The following is a 14088-nucleotide window of genomic DNA, read 5'->3' on the forward strand; positions in this document are numbered from 1 at the left end:
GCTCCAGGTTTTACTCCAGACCGGACTTTAAGCTCCAGGGTAAAGTTGCTATAAATCATGATTTTGCTCCTCTGTCAATGCCTACATTCCGCTCCAATAAGTGTGCTATTCCAGGCTACATGTCCGCCCGTTGATAGGTGCAAGCCTTAGCTCCAAAATGGGATACTGTCTGCCCCAAGAACTGCGGAATTTAGTAGAAGAGCTTGACACATCCCTCAAACAACAATCATAGACAAATTCCTCCAGATTTCCAGTCATTAGAATCAACCCTTGAATAAATGCTATGATTTGTGAACTCGGTTGTTGGCAAGGTTACTTGTCTTTTAGGTTTGACCTAGGACTCTCGCCTTCCACCTCAGACACCTTTAGGTTTACCTATCATCTGAATCCGAGCTAGGAGCCTTGCCTTCTAGCCCCATCCCTGTAGGTTTATCCAATCATCTGAATCCAACCTGCGACTCTTGCCCTTTTGGAACACAGTCTAAAGTTCATCATTCATCTTCCATCTTAATGCCGAATTACCCCTTTGTACATTGGCTTTGCTTTGAAGACCAAACACAATAAATCACTTGCCTCGTCATCCTCCTCATTTTGGGGGCTCACATCTCACTCTCGAATTTGAATAAATGGAAAAAACACACTTATTTGAGGACTTGGGGTGGCATTCTATTATTTCTATGTGAGAATTGACAAATCTCATAGTATGAAATCATTGACTAAACTATATTGTACATTTCTAATCATGGTTCTAGTCTCCACAACTACACCACTATGGTTAGTTCACATCTAATGGAGACTTAGTAAATCTAATCAATATTGGAGGGCAAGCTTGCCAACAATGCTTAATATATTGAAATTAGTAATGCAGTGGATCGATTCATTGTCATTCATTTTAAACATAGGCTATTAGTATTGGGCCATGTTGACATACAGGAACTTCAAAAATCTTGAAGCTAAGCACCTCCTCTTTAATAACTTCAGCAACAATTAAAGCAAATCTAGAACACAAATTTTGGCCAAGGGACTTGTGGCAAGTAATGAAAAGTAGATAGAAAAGTCAACTTATCTTATGCTTGTATTTATCATTGGAGTGAGCCTTTATTGCCTTAAAAGATGCTTTTGGCCCATCTTATCACTAGGCAGCTTTGCTTGGAAGTATTCTTCCTCCATGCCACCTTGAGTCTCTAACATGAAGATAAGTTTATAGAAAGAAAGAAATCCCCTTGCTAGAAGGGATGAATAAAATTTCCAAGCAAATTATGGCCATTTAAGAAAAACAATTGTTCATATTGAACATGGGAGAATATGCATGAGTTGCAATTTCCACTTAAGGAGGGAATTATTGAAGCAAATACAAGTCCCCTAGAGGTCTTCTCCCCATTATTACAAATGAGTGAAAGGTTGCAAAGGAGCAAGAATCCATCACTCACTTGGGAACTTCCATATCATCTAAACGAGAGCAGTACCATCATGTACGTGACAGGTCTTGCGAGGAGAGAGAATCGATCACTCACTTAGGAACTCCCATATATCCAAAGGAGAGAAGTAAAGTACCATCATGTGTGTGAGGGTTTCGGTGAGGAGATCGAATTCATCATTGACTTGGGAACCCGTATGTCATCTAGATAAGAGAAGTATCATCATGTACATGATGTTTCCTGTGAGAATATCTACTTTGGATGTAAACTTGATGATTATCAAGAAAGTGATGCTAAAAGGGGGACTTACATTAAAATATAAAAGGGGGACTCACATTAAAATCTTGAGCTAGAATCCATGGCTTAAAAATTAGCAATGTGGATCATGCCCTTCATATTTGAAGTTATAATTATGCTAGAGGCAAATATGGAGATGAGAGCATGGATAGTATGAATATCCATTGTTCCATGGACCCCGATGATTGAAGTCTAGAGCATATAAATGTAGGGAGAGGCTAAATGGAAGAAAGAGGTGGGGAAAGTGAGAGTATTGCACAAGAGAAAAGATGGAGAAAGTGAAAGTATTGCATAAGAGAAAAGGGAAATGGAAGGGAAGAGAGAGAGTGTGAGGGAGGGGAGGAGAGATCATGGTGGAGAGAAAGGGGCATCTATTAACAAGGAAATAAAACAAGGAGGGCTAATGGGAGAGGAATGTCCCCTCCCTCTTTCCATGTCTTCCTTTTATAGTCAATGTCTATATCAACAAAGAAGCCTCCCACATGGATAAGGTGGGGGAGGTAGATTGCATGTGAGCATATAGTAGTTAAATATCTTCAATTGGGTGGGACAACCCTTGGCGCCATTCCACAAAAAACAAAGCTCAATATTGTATGTTAGGATTGGGTGACTCATATGCATGGACGTGTCCCTTGTCTTTTGATATGGCTTCCTTTTATAGCCTATGTCAACATATGTAAAAAATAATTTTTTTAAAAATGGACAAAATTAGCATCATTTAGGATATTGAGAAACGTATTAAAGTGACATCCATGAAGCTATTTAAGTGACATCCATGTAGAGAAAGTAATTTATATATGGTATGCTACTTGTGTGTCAATTCTTGATCTCACGTTACTTATGCACGTAGATACCTTTAAAGTTAGGGAAAATTTTAGTTTTGCTTAATAATGTTGGTTAGGATAGCTACCTAATAATCGTGTGGAAAATCTGATGGAATGAATAATATATTCTTTCATTTATATTGCTCGGCAACGTAGTTTTTCGTGTTGCCTTATGACATAGTATTTTCAATTAGAGGAGTGATTTTCTATAGGTTGCAATGGTGTCATTTTTAAAGCAATGAAATAACACTTTCTTGATGATGTTATGTGACATTTACAGTTCATAAGTATTTAGAGAGGATGTAAGATGCTTAGACAAACAACTTTGTGGATAACAAAGAATTGTAGTACAATTATGCATTGATTTAATACAACTTTTACTATATCTTCACTACTATATTGGGTCAACCTTTTCACTTGGGGGGACCTATTCATTTGTATCCAAGGCAAACTCTTTCCCATGAGTCGTTAGAAGACCTTGTCTACACAATTTTGTGGATTCCTCACCATGTCATTTCCTTCCTACTGTACATGTCCACATTGTTTTATATTAATGGGGTCATCATCAAGACCATGTATTTTATATTTTGATGGGCATTCCATGTTTTCAATTTCATTATTTTCAAAGGTAGATCTTGCATAGGGGCCCATGTGTATGACATGCCACCAAATAGGATCAAACAATCATGATGGAAAAATACATGTCCATGCAAAGTGGAGTGAACAAAAATGTACATTACTCATTGTTCTCAAATGAGTTAGAAACTCAAATTTCCCAATAAACATGTAACAAATAGTGTAGAATGCAAATTACCTACTATCTCACAACTCCATATGGTAAAAGCTACTAGTATCATGTCCATAGCCACACAATCTCCTTTATAAACTTTAAAAAACCATTGTACATTAAAAAATACTAAAAAAACTACACTACATAAAAAATGATTGTTGGAATTTCTATAGTCCATTTGGATGATTCATTGTATCCTACCAACTCAACATTCATCTTCATTGATGATATTCACATCTCTATTGCTTGCTCAATTCTAGTTTGAAATATAGTTGTGCTATTTTGTATCTTATTAAATTCTGAAGTGTTGAGCATATGTCCATAGTGCTAAAAATAATAGATCCTACAATGTTGACATTTCCATAAATTGTAATATTTTGAAGATTCCTTTACTCAAACATAAAGAGAAAATGATGAACCAAATATACATATCTACAACATTAAGAGATTTTAGACCACTTAGGTTTCCCTCTTTTTTCAAGGCATTTGATCATTTCTTTTACATTGCTTAGCCCAAGTTGTTAGAGTTCATGGAGCTCTTGGTTATCTCTTTCAATATCATCCCTTCTGCGACCCATAAATTCCTCTTCATATATGAATCTTGAAGGTTCCATCTAGACTTCAGTTTGTCCTTCTTGCTAGTCATATGTTTTCATAATGATTCACTTAGGTTCTTAAAGATATGCATTGGAGCCAACAAATGAGTAAATTTTAAATGTTTCTAACATAGAAGTGTGTACCAAATGAAGAGTCTTTTCACCCCTTTAAGTAGTTTGGTCAAAGGAGTGTGAAACTTTCATTTTTTGGGATATTAGGACTTGAGAAATATATACAACTTTGATATTCTCTCTATTGTAATACTAGTACATAGAGGACTTTACATTGAAAAACTATAAGTTTCTCAAGCTAAACATAGAATCATAGATCCATCAAAGAGGTTGTCCACCCTCTAAACAATGCATCAATATCATGGGCAAGTCATGGTGCTTTTAAAGAATATACTTCATTCTCTTTTGATTTTTGAGAAGAGATTCTTTGACCTATCTTTTTCTTGAGGAACAAAGCAAGAAGATTAGCTATAGGATTAGTATCCATATGTTAAAAAAGAAATCATTTATAGAAATCCATATGAACCAAAATGCATGAGCTCTTTAAGTTGCATAGCATATGAGAAATATCCTTTTTTTAGGCCACATGATATAAGGTATGGCAAGCATGCGGCCCAACTCTTTCTCTTTTGACTCTATTCTATGCTAGTATCGGTGGATCTTCAAGCTATAGAGAGTATTAGCAATATCCATTTATTGACGTTATTTGATCAAACACTTGACGCCAATTCTATCCCTCATGGCAAGCACATACCCAATCTATGCTACTCAATGAGCACATCACAAATACCCATTGTGATGCTATTCCCAAACACATGACCTCAATGCTATCCCTCATGGCAAGCATCGTGACCCAACTCTTTCCCTTCTACTCTACCACTGATTTTGGTATCAGTGGATCTTTTAAGTTGTGTAACATATAAAAAATATCCATTTTTTGACGTTTTCAGGCTACATGATATAAGGTCCAACAAATTCTATCCCTCATGGCAAGCACGTGACTCAACTCTTTCCCTTGTACTCTACTAAATCACTGATTTTGGGTATCAATGTCTTTAAGTTGCATAACATAGTGTTTCCTAGACATGTGACCCCAATTCTATCCCTCATGGGAAGCATGCGACCCAACTCTTTCCCGTCTACTCTACGCTACCACTGATTTTGGTATCATGGGATCTGTAAGTTGCATAGCATATCGATTTTCTGACGTATTCAGGCTGCATGATATAAGAACCCAACATTGTCCCTCTCTTACCACCAATGATTTTGGTATGAGTGGATCTTTAAGTTGGAGAGCAGATAACAAGTGAGTACAAGTACTCGTGAGCACTGCCTTCAGTTACATTTGTCAAAGGAAAACAATTGTGAAGATGAATGAATGATTGATTTGCAACACCTACGATGGAAGCCCGTGTATAGGGGGGCACGTGGCGAAAAATGGTGTGGAACACTTTTTTAAGAAAAGTGTAATGTAATGATAGCGCTGCCTAAGAAATATCTATCCATTTTCCCAAATACGTGATCCCAATTCTATTTCTCATGGCAAGGAAGTGACCCAACTCTTTCCCTTGTACTCTACACTACCAATTGATGTGTGGTGTGAATCCTCAAGAAGAAGAAGCTTGTGAGTGACATCGTTCAAACTGAGAACCTCTTGTGACATCTTTCCAACATGGAGAACAACACAGGTGGCGCTTACCTTGAGCTGCGAGAAGAGAACAAACTCTGGCCACGCCTGCAGCGACCTTTGATCATCTTCTTTTCGGCTCTCTTGTTGGCTGCCATCATCATTGCAGCAGCTCTCTGCTTGAATATCGTCTTTCCCCGAACTGGGCATCGCCCTTTCTGCTCCAAGCACCCCATTCCTGATGCCGGCATCACTGACGACTCGATGCATTCTTTCTTCTTCACGGAGTACGAGGCCACTCAATATTTCTGGCTCGTCGTCTTCATACCCACTTCCCTCGTTTTCTGCGTGTCCTTGACTTACCTCGTTGCAGGTACTCGTCGTCTTTTTCTTTAAGAAAGCCTTTGGGATCACAGTATTTTGCTCGGTAGCTCTCTTCCCTTCTCTGTTGTGTCCCCCCCACGATGTTGCCCCTAGTCGTTTTTTCTGGTTTCTGAATCCTGCATTTGCTGCCTTTGAAAGAGACGAGAACCAAACGGTTTGATATGAGAATTAAAGTCTCAGATCTAAGATTGAAGGAGCAGAGCCAATAGGCCACCTTAAACGTTGAGGCATTTGCGCTCTTTATTTGGATAACTTTATCGACCGAGGTGTCTTTGCTGCTACAAGGATTCAAGCTGCACCACTGTGCTCCCAACCAAATTCAGTTGGTAACCTGGTCTGTGATTGTAGAGGGGACCAGTGAAACTGACGAGTGGCACTGGCCGCCTGTCTTCCCCCCGCGCCCCCCCCCCAATCTGGTAAAAGTGGAAAATTGCTACTCAGAATTTCACCAGGGGGCTACTTTCAGCCTATTTGTCGGGATAAAACCCTTCACGTATCGGTACATTTGGAAGAACATTTATCAACAAATCAAAGAGTAACCTTTAGTAAAAAGTATTGGATTGTGAGCTACACCATGAAAGCCTACATGGCAGTCGACTTTAATCCTTGTGATTTAATGAAGATGCATGGAAATACTGAGGGGCCAAAAGTAAGAATAATGATCGATGGCTGCGCTACACCTAATTTCTTAAATTACTCATTAGTTAAGAAACTAAAGGCGCCTGAGAGTCCACCCCTCTTGTCACAACATGGTAATTTAGGAAGTGAAAGTAGTTCCTAGAACATGGTGGCTGCTGCGACTCAGAATTACACCAAGGAGCTTTTCCCCCGATGATGTGATACACTAAGCCTTGACTAATGGCTACATTGGCAGAGCTTCCAACAACAAATCAGAGTAAGTTTTGTTAGTTTCACCCCAAAAAAGAACTGAGATTGTGAGCTATGACTCAAAGGCACCTTCCTATCAAATATTGTGGTAGCTGGGGAAAAGTAGTCCTTAGTTTATCTCTAATGAAGGTGTTAGAAATTGACCCAACAGAGGGTACGCACAGCGGAAGACTGATAGTATTGCTCAGGAGCTCACATAGTGTGCGTGTGGGGTGTGGAATCACAAGCTTCTTCACTTAATGTGCAAAGATGTGCAAGCCAATAAATAGACAATGCTCATAAACAAATATAGAAGCAACTCTTTATATTTCCGTCTGTCCACAAAGTAGGACAAGATACAATACCAAAAGGTTCTCCTACTAGATGCCAAGCACTTCTAGATCTTTGAGTCCGCGTGCTGCACCTCGAGTAAATGTAGACTCTTTGTCTAGAGTGTTCTTCTCCACCTTACTGCCTGTGAATCAGCCTAGGTGGGCAGCACCTTGCTAGCTCAGTCTGCAGCTCTTTGTAGGTCTTCTTCACCTCGTGGGGGTAGGTCCAAAAATGTCTTAACTGCTGCTCCTGGCTGCTGCAGGTTTGCTGCTCCAGAAGATGCGATCACAACACCTTACTGCCCTAGAAGACAGCCAAGGTCCAGCCTCTAGTGAACTCAGTCTGCAGCACACCTTCCACTCTCCTTCACCCCCAGTGTGAGGCCCAAGGGAGTGGCTTTTGGCTTCTCCTGTCTGCTCCTTCTCTAGCTGGATAGTTGGATGAATTATGAGGCCCAGGGCCTCTCCTTTTATAGGCCCAAGGCCTGGTCAAAATAGCCGACTGGTCAGCCATATTTTGGCCGACTCAGTATGGCTGAAAACCGACCTCGTTGGCTGCCCCTACCAGCCCAACCAGGGCCCTATATAAGGGTCTTTACTAGGCCCTTTACAGCCTTTGTTCCAGGCAGGGACCCAGCCCTCTTGACCAGCCTAACCAAGGCCTGGTTGGCTGGCTCAACCAGCCCAACCAGCTCTACTGTTGGTCGACCTGGTTGCTGATCTGTCCCGCCATATTCCTGCGCCATCTTTAGGGTGTGTTGCAGGCCATGTGCCTACCCACACACCTTGCCAGATAGCTCGTCATGTAGGCGCCTGTACCCCTGGGATACCCCGCCATCTTGTGCTGCTCCAGATCTGTCTCTTCCAGGCCAGATCTATGCCATGTGTGCATCGCCATCTGCCATGGTCTTGACGCCATGTGTTGCAGCCACTTTGATGTGTCCAGGTACTTTCCTTTTCTCTCTGATCTCTGCCCCCATGGCAGCCATCTTGCTGCCCATGTGGCCATCCCTCAGGACCTTGGTCCACCCCCCCACCTTAGATAACAATCGAGATAGTAATGCTAGAAAAGAAATTCAGATCGTTCTGCCCTGCTTTGATAGTTTTTACTAAGATGAATACGCGGAAGGCACATAGTTACGCTGTCCTATCTCTGCGTGATATTGTTAGAAACCTGAACGTCGTAGTAGAGGGTATGCACACTGGAATTGATGTTTATATGGAATCCAAGAAACTTCTTTCCTTATGGGTATTTAAGATACATGTGCAGTAAGTAATGAGTAATGCACAAGAGAAATGTAGAACCAACAAAACTGATATCTTCCTCGACAACGGACACAATACAAAATGTATGCTCAGTGTCTCACCCTGTAGTAGTAGAGTGCTATCTAGATGTGGACCCCTGTGCACAACCAACAGTTGTTCTCCTACCTCCATGGCACTCTCAGAACACTTGGCCTGTGTGCTTCCTCTGAGCTAGGTGGGCCTCGTTGCCGTGCCCTACAAATCTACCTTCAGGCTGATCCTCCCGGACTGCCACTGGTAAGGCAGTGCTTGACCTCCTTGCTGCTTTGGAACACAGCTATTGGTTGAAACTGCTCCGAAACACCTGCAAATGTACTGCCTGATGAGCACCAGTATTTGCTCTGAATCAGGGCCAAAATCCTCCTGCGGAAATTTCAACCACAGTTCCAAAACAGTCGCTTAACTGGTGGGTGTGAAGCTGCTCTGTTTGGGCACCCGACAGAAACCCAACTCCCAAAATCAGCTCCGAAGTGGAGCTTCTGTCAGTCGCTTAGTAGGCGCCTGTTTGCTGCAGCAAAATCCACTAGAAACAGCTTTGAAATGCTGAGTAGATGTCAGGGCTGCACTGAAATGAATTGGAAATGAGTCGCCTATGTAGGAAACCTCCTAAACAGGGCAGAACATGTTGACCAGCAGGCTGTAGTGGGAGCAAGATAGGTGCTTGTTGCAGAAAGGGCTCTAGAACTAGTCGCCTAGTTTTAGGTTTTAGAACTGATGCGGGAGGCAATGGCTGCACAAATTCGTGCTGAAAATGCAGTTCTTTGCAAAACAAAAGTCAGTAGAAATTAGCTCCCAAGCTTGGAATGGAGCGGGGAGGGGCTGGAGAGCAAGGGGCAACCTGATACCAAATGCAAGCTGCAGAGATGGAGAGAGCACACTATGTTGAAGAGTAACTTGCAAGAATGAGATACAAGAGGGCTATCAACTTGATGAAACCCTAAAACCCCAAGTAAAGCCTAGGGTGAGTTGATACCTGTGGTCAGGAGAAAAAACCTTAGAAGGAAAATGACACATCCCAGCACTCCTGAAACCCCTGATCTGCAAAATAACCACACACAACATCAGAACTGAGCAGGCTGCTCACCACCCAACCGTGACATCTACGGGATGTGATCCCGAATCAGAAGATGTCCCCTCCGAGCCACGAGCTGAGCTACTGGCACGAACTCCCAATCAGATCCAAACCAGCCTGATGTCCCATACCACCAGGTGGCGCTGTGAAGCCTTGGATCTGTCACTGGACCTTGGGCTACGCTAAGATGCAGGCGCGCGTCCGCGACACAATCCAGGATCAGACCTAGCACCTGGGAACGAGACTTGCTCCCAACTGCACACTGAGAACTGAACCCCCTGGGCCTCTTTTATAGACTCGGGCCCCGGCGCCAAAAATAGCGAAGACCTATAAATAGTTCGTACCCTTGCCACTCAACCCGAGAATCAAGCCTGCCTAGCTGTAAGCCTCCCCAGGCTAACCTGAGCTAGTTTTGTGTACCTAGTACACGTCAGGTACCAATCCGTGCACATGACATACTCCCCCTCCTCTAAGAACTCACTCCTGAGTTTGCTAAGAAATCCGGAAATGTTCTTTGGAGGTTTTGTAATGTCTCCCATGTTGCATCCTCCTCAACACGATCCTTCCACTTGATCTTGTATTCCGTGATAGTACGATTTCGAATCTGTCTTTCACGAAATTCAAGAATAGATTCAGGTTCGTGAGGAATAAAAGTCAAATCTGTAACTTCTATAATCTCATGAGGAGAAACAAGTTGATCATCTGCACCCAAGACTTCTTTCAGTCTACTGACATGAAAAACTGGATGTACTTTAACATCAGGAGGCAATTCTAGTCGATATGCAACTGGTCCAATTCTTTTAATGACCTTGAATGGGCCACAGTATCTGGGGGATAATTTCGGAACCAAACCAGTACTTAGGCTCTTGGATTCCTTAGGAATTCTCAAATATACCATCGTTCCTTCAGAGAACTCTCTGGGTGAACGATGTCTATTAGTATAAAATCTGTCCCGATCTTGGGCACTTCTAATAGACTCCTTGGCAAACTGCAACATTTCCTGCATGTCTTGCAAGAAGTTCTTAGTAGCATCATTTTGAATCCCTTTTAATCCTACCATAACTGGTGACTTAGGTTGAAACCCGTACATAAGCATAAAAGGACTATAACCTGTACTAGAATGCTTTGCTGTTGGGATATCTCAAGGTGTATGCCTCAGGCACACCTTATGTTTCTATGTGTGAGTGCTAGAGGCACAGTTAGGTGCCCACAAGCACAGTTAGGTGGTGGAAAAGCCACATAGGATGATTGAGTGAATCTAGGAGCAGATTGAGGAGATGATTGTGGAGCTCTGAGGTCATCAGTGATGTCAGTGACCTTGTATGAGGTGCCTACTTAAGGACCTCTTTCTTCTTCATTCTATAAGCAAGTATTCTGAATTTGTGTCAACTCTACTCTTTCCTTTCAGTATTCCAACATGGTATCAGAGCCCTTTGATCCCCCTTGAGCCCATTTCTACCACATCATCATCTTCTTCTTCATCTTCTTCTTCTCCATTTTCCTCTTTCTTCCCAAAATCTTTGAGAGCTTGGTTCTCCATCTACAAACAGCCATTGCCCAAACCCTCTGAGCTGGAAACTCCTCTAGTATGGGCGAACTTCCACCTGCAAGCAATTGAAGAAAAAACGTCTGTGGTGGCTGCCATTCTCCAAACAGCGAATTTCTTCTGTTGCTCAATACTCCCTGCATACTCCGCCATTGCCTGAGCCCTCTTAGGAGTAGATGGGCGACCTCAAGACGAAGATTTTGAGCCATTTTTCAGGTCATTTGGTTCAGTAACGAGGGAGAAATCGTCAAAACTCAGTTTCAGCCTGTAGCAACTCTCCCGGGCAAAAGTGCGCACCATTTCGTCCAACCTCTGTGCTGGACCTTCTCTGGTATATGAGCTTTCTTTTGCTTCAGAAAGCCCTCTTTTCCTTGCTTTGAAGAGTGAGCTACAAGCCCTCCAAGTTCAGCTTTTCAGTTTTGACAGTTTTGGACAAGTTTTTGAAGATGATGCTACATAAAATGCTACTCTAGCATTTCTGGTTTTTTGAAGCTTTCAATAACTTCAGTACAAGTGTGGATTCAGTTTTGTTTTGACTTGCTAGACCTGGTTGTGATTGGAAAGTGTTTATTTCATCCACTTCTATGAAGCATGTAAAAGGAAGCATCATTGTTTGAAATCTAGTCACTACTATTTGCTACATTAAATGCTTATATTTTGAAGCATTTCAGTTGTTATTCTAAGCCCTGTAAGAGAGAAGACACTACCCAATACTTGGGTTAGAGCCTCTCATGGCTTGCTTATGCAAAATATGTGAAAAGCCAAAACATAAAGCAATGTCTTGTTATGCTACAAAGGATGAAAATGCCAACCTGACTTCCTTGTTGAAGATTGCCAAAACAATGGTTGCCAAAAAGGAAGCAACTACAGAGATCTACCCTCTCATGGCACTTTTATTTGACTCCAAGTACAAGAAAAAGATGAAGGTCAGATACCTAAGATATGCTTCTCTACACAACTATGGAGATGACAAGATAATTGTTCTCTTGAAGGATATGACTTTCAGATCCACTTGTTCTATCATAGTACCATCTTATAAGGCACTAGACACTGCCCATGTGGTAAGACCTTGCCTTGACATGGATATTTTGCCTCCACAAGATGAGGCATCCCATGAAGATTATGCATTTTAAACACATCTCTATGTATGCTCCAGATCTCTCTTTTTATGTCAAGGTACTCAGCCTGGATAGTCCTCCAAAATGAATGAAAATAAACTATTGTGTTTTGTGTGTTTTGTAAACACCTCTGGTCACCTTATGATGTAGGCCATGTGTATGTTTTGTTCCATGGTACCTCCTGCAGACATTGTGTGCATGTACATGCAGGGGAGATAACCATTGGAAGGTCTTTTTGTATCCCTTTTTGTTTACCTTACACCCAAGGGAACCCTTGCTAGCATGAGAACCTAGCCATAGATTTATCCTTGACCACCATGAGATGGCATGAGAAACTATGAGACTAGATGTATCCTTGACATAGCCTGAGGCATTTCCTTGAGGGGGGGTTTGTTGGGATATCTCAAGGTGTATGCCTCAGGCACACCTTATGTTTCTATGTGTGAGTGCTAGAGGCACAGTTAGGTGCCCACAAGCACAGTTAGGTGGTGGAAAAGCCACATAGGATGATTGAGTGACTCTAGGAGCAGATTGAGGAGATGATTGTGGAGCTCTGAGGTCATCAGTGATGTCAGTGACCTTGTATGAGGTGCCTACTTAAGGACCTCTTTCTTCTTCATTCTATAAGCAAGTATTCTGAATTTGTGTCAACTCTACTCTTTCCTTTCAGTATTCCAACATTTGCACTGTTGTAAGCAAATTCAATCATAGGTAGATAATCTTCCCATGAAGACTGTCTCTTAGATACATATGCCCGAAGCATGTCTTCAACCAACTGGTTGACCTTTTCTGTACTGCCATGGGATTGTGCATGATCCGAGGAACTCATACTTAGAGTAGTTTCTAACTTCTCAAAAACAAGTGTCCAAAAGTTACTTGTAAACTTTGAGTCCCTGCCACTGACTATGTCAGATGGCAAACCATACAGCTTGAACAAGTGGTCCACAAACTCGTGAGCCAACTGAACAGCTGAAATAGTTGTTCTTGTAGGTAAGAATCTAGCCATTTTTGTCAAACGGTCGACAATGACCCAGATAGAGTCATGACCCTTGCGCGTTCGAGGTAAACCAGTAATAAAATCCATGGAAATACTTTCCCATTTATTACCTGGAATCTGTAAAGGCTGTAATAAGCCCGCGCTTCTAAGGCGTTCAGCCTTAGTAACCTGACAAACCCGGCAACCTACTACATAGTTCTCTATAAATGCACGCATCTTAGGCCAATAAAAGGTATGCTTCACAAGAGACAGAGTCCTATGTATACCTGGATGTCCCGCACTAGGAGCATCATGACACTCCCAGAGAATCTTGGATTTAAGGTCCAGAACATCAGGCACACAAATCTTTTCATTTCGGAACAGCAAGCCGTTCCTAATCATCCACTGACCTCCCGCCGCCGGTATCCTAGGTGGCACAATCCCTGAGTCCTGGTCAACCATGGAGCTCCCATCCTGGACTCTGCCAATAAGAACTGAAATGACTATCAGTTGCGTATAGCCCTCTCAAGGATTGAAATAGGTCTGAGGATATTTCCGTAAATGACAAAGCATTTACAAACTTAACTCGACTTAAGGCATCCGCCACACTATTCAACGAACCCTTACGATAACGTATTTCGAAATCAAAATCCTGCATTAGCTCTGCCCATCTAGCTTTCCTTCCTCTCAATTCTGATCCATCACACACATACTTAATTGACTGGTGATCAGTCAATACAAGGAACTTTGAACCATACAAGTAGTGTCTCCAAACCTTGAGAGCATACACTACTGCATAAAGTTCCTTCTCCAGTGTGGGCCAACGATACTGAGTGTCGTCTAGCTTCTTACTCTCAAAAGCTACAGGTCTGCCCTCTTGGAATAGAGCTGCCCCAATCGCATAATCACTCGCATCGGCCTCTA

The 14088-nt window shown here is 42.1% G+C and overlaps 1 protein-coding gene across 1 annotated transcript in view; it reads left to right on the forward strand.

Moving 5' to 3' along the window:
* The first annotated feature begins 5439 nt into the window (after positions 1 to 5439).
* The window catches only part of LOC147890164 (uncharacterized), a 36782-nt gene continuing 28133 nt past the window's right edge, over positions 5440 to 14088 (forward strand). Inside the window, exon 1 of the mRNA XM_087390137.1 lies at positions 5440 to 5937. Coding sequence (XP_087246263.1) covers positions 5610 to 5937 — 328 coding nt within the window. The 5' untranslated portion in view covers positions 5440 to 5609. The remainder of the gene's footprint in view (positions 5938 to 14088) is intronic.

Source organism: Dipteris shenzhenensis, chromosome 19, assembly GCF_047967505.1.
Source record: "Dipteris shenzhenensis isolate YYH24624 ecotype China chromosome 19, Dip_SZ_1.0, whole genome shotgun sequence".
Lineage (NCBI taxonomy): Eukaryota > Viridiplantae > Streptophyta > Polypodiopsida > Gleicheniales > Dipteridaceae > Dipteris > Dipteris shenzhenensis.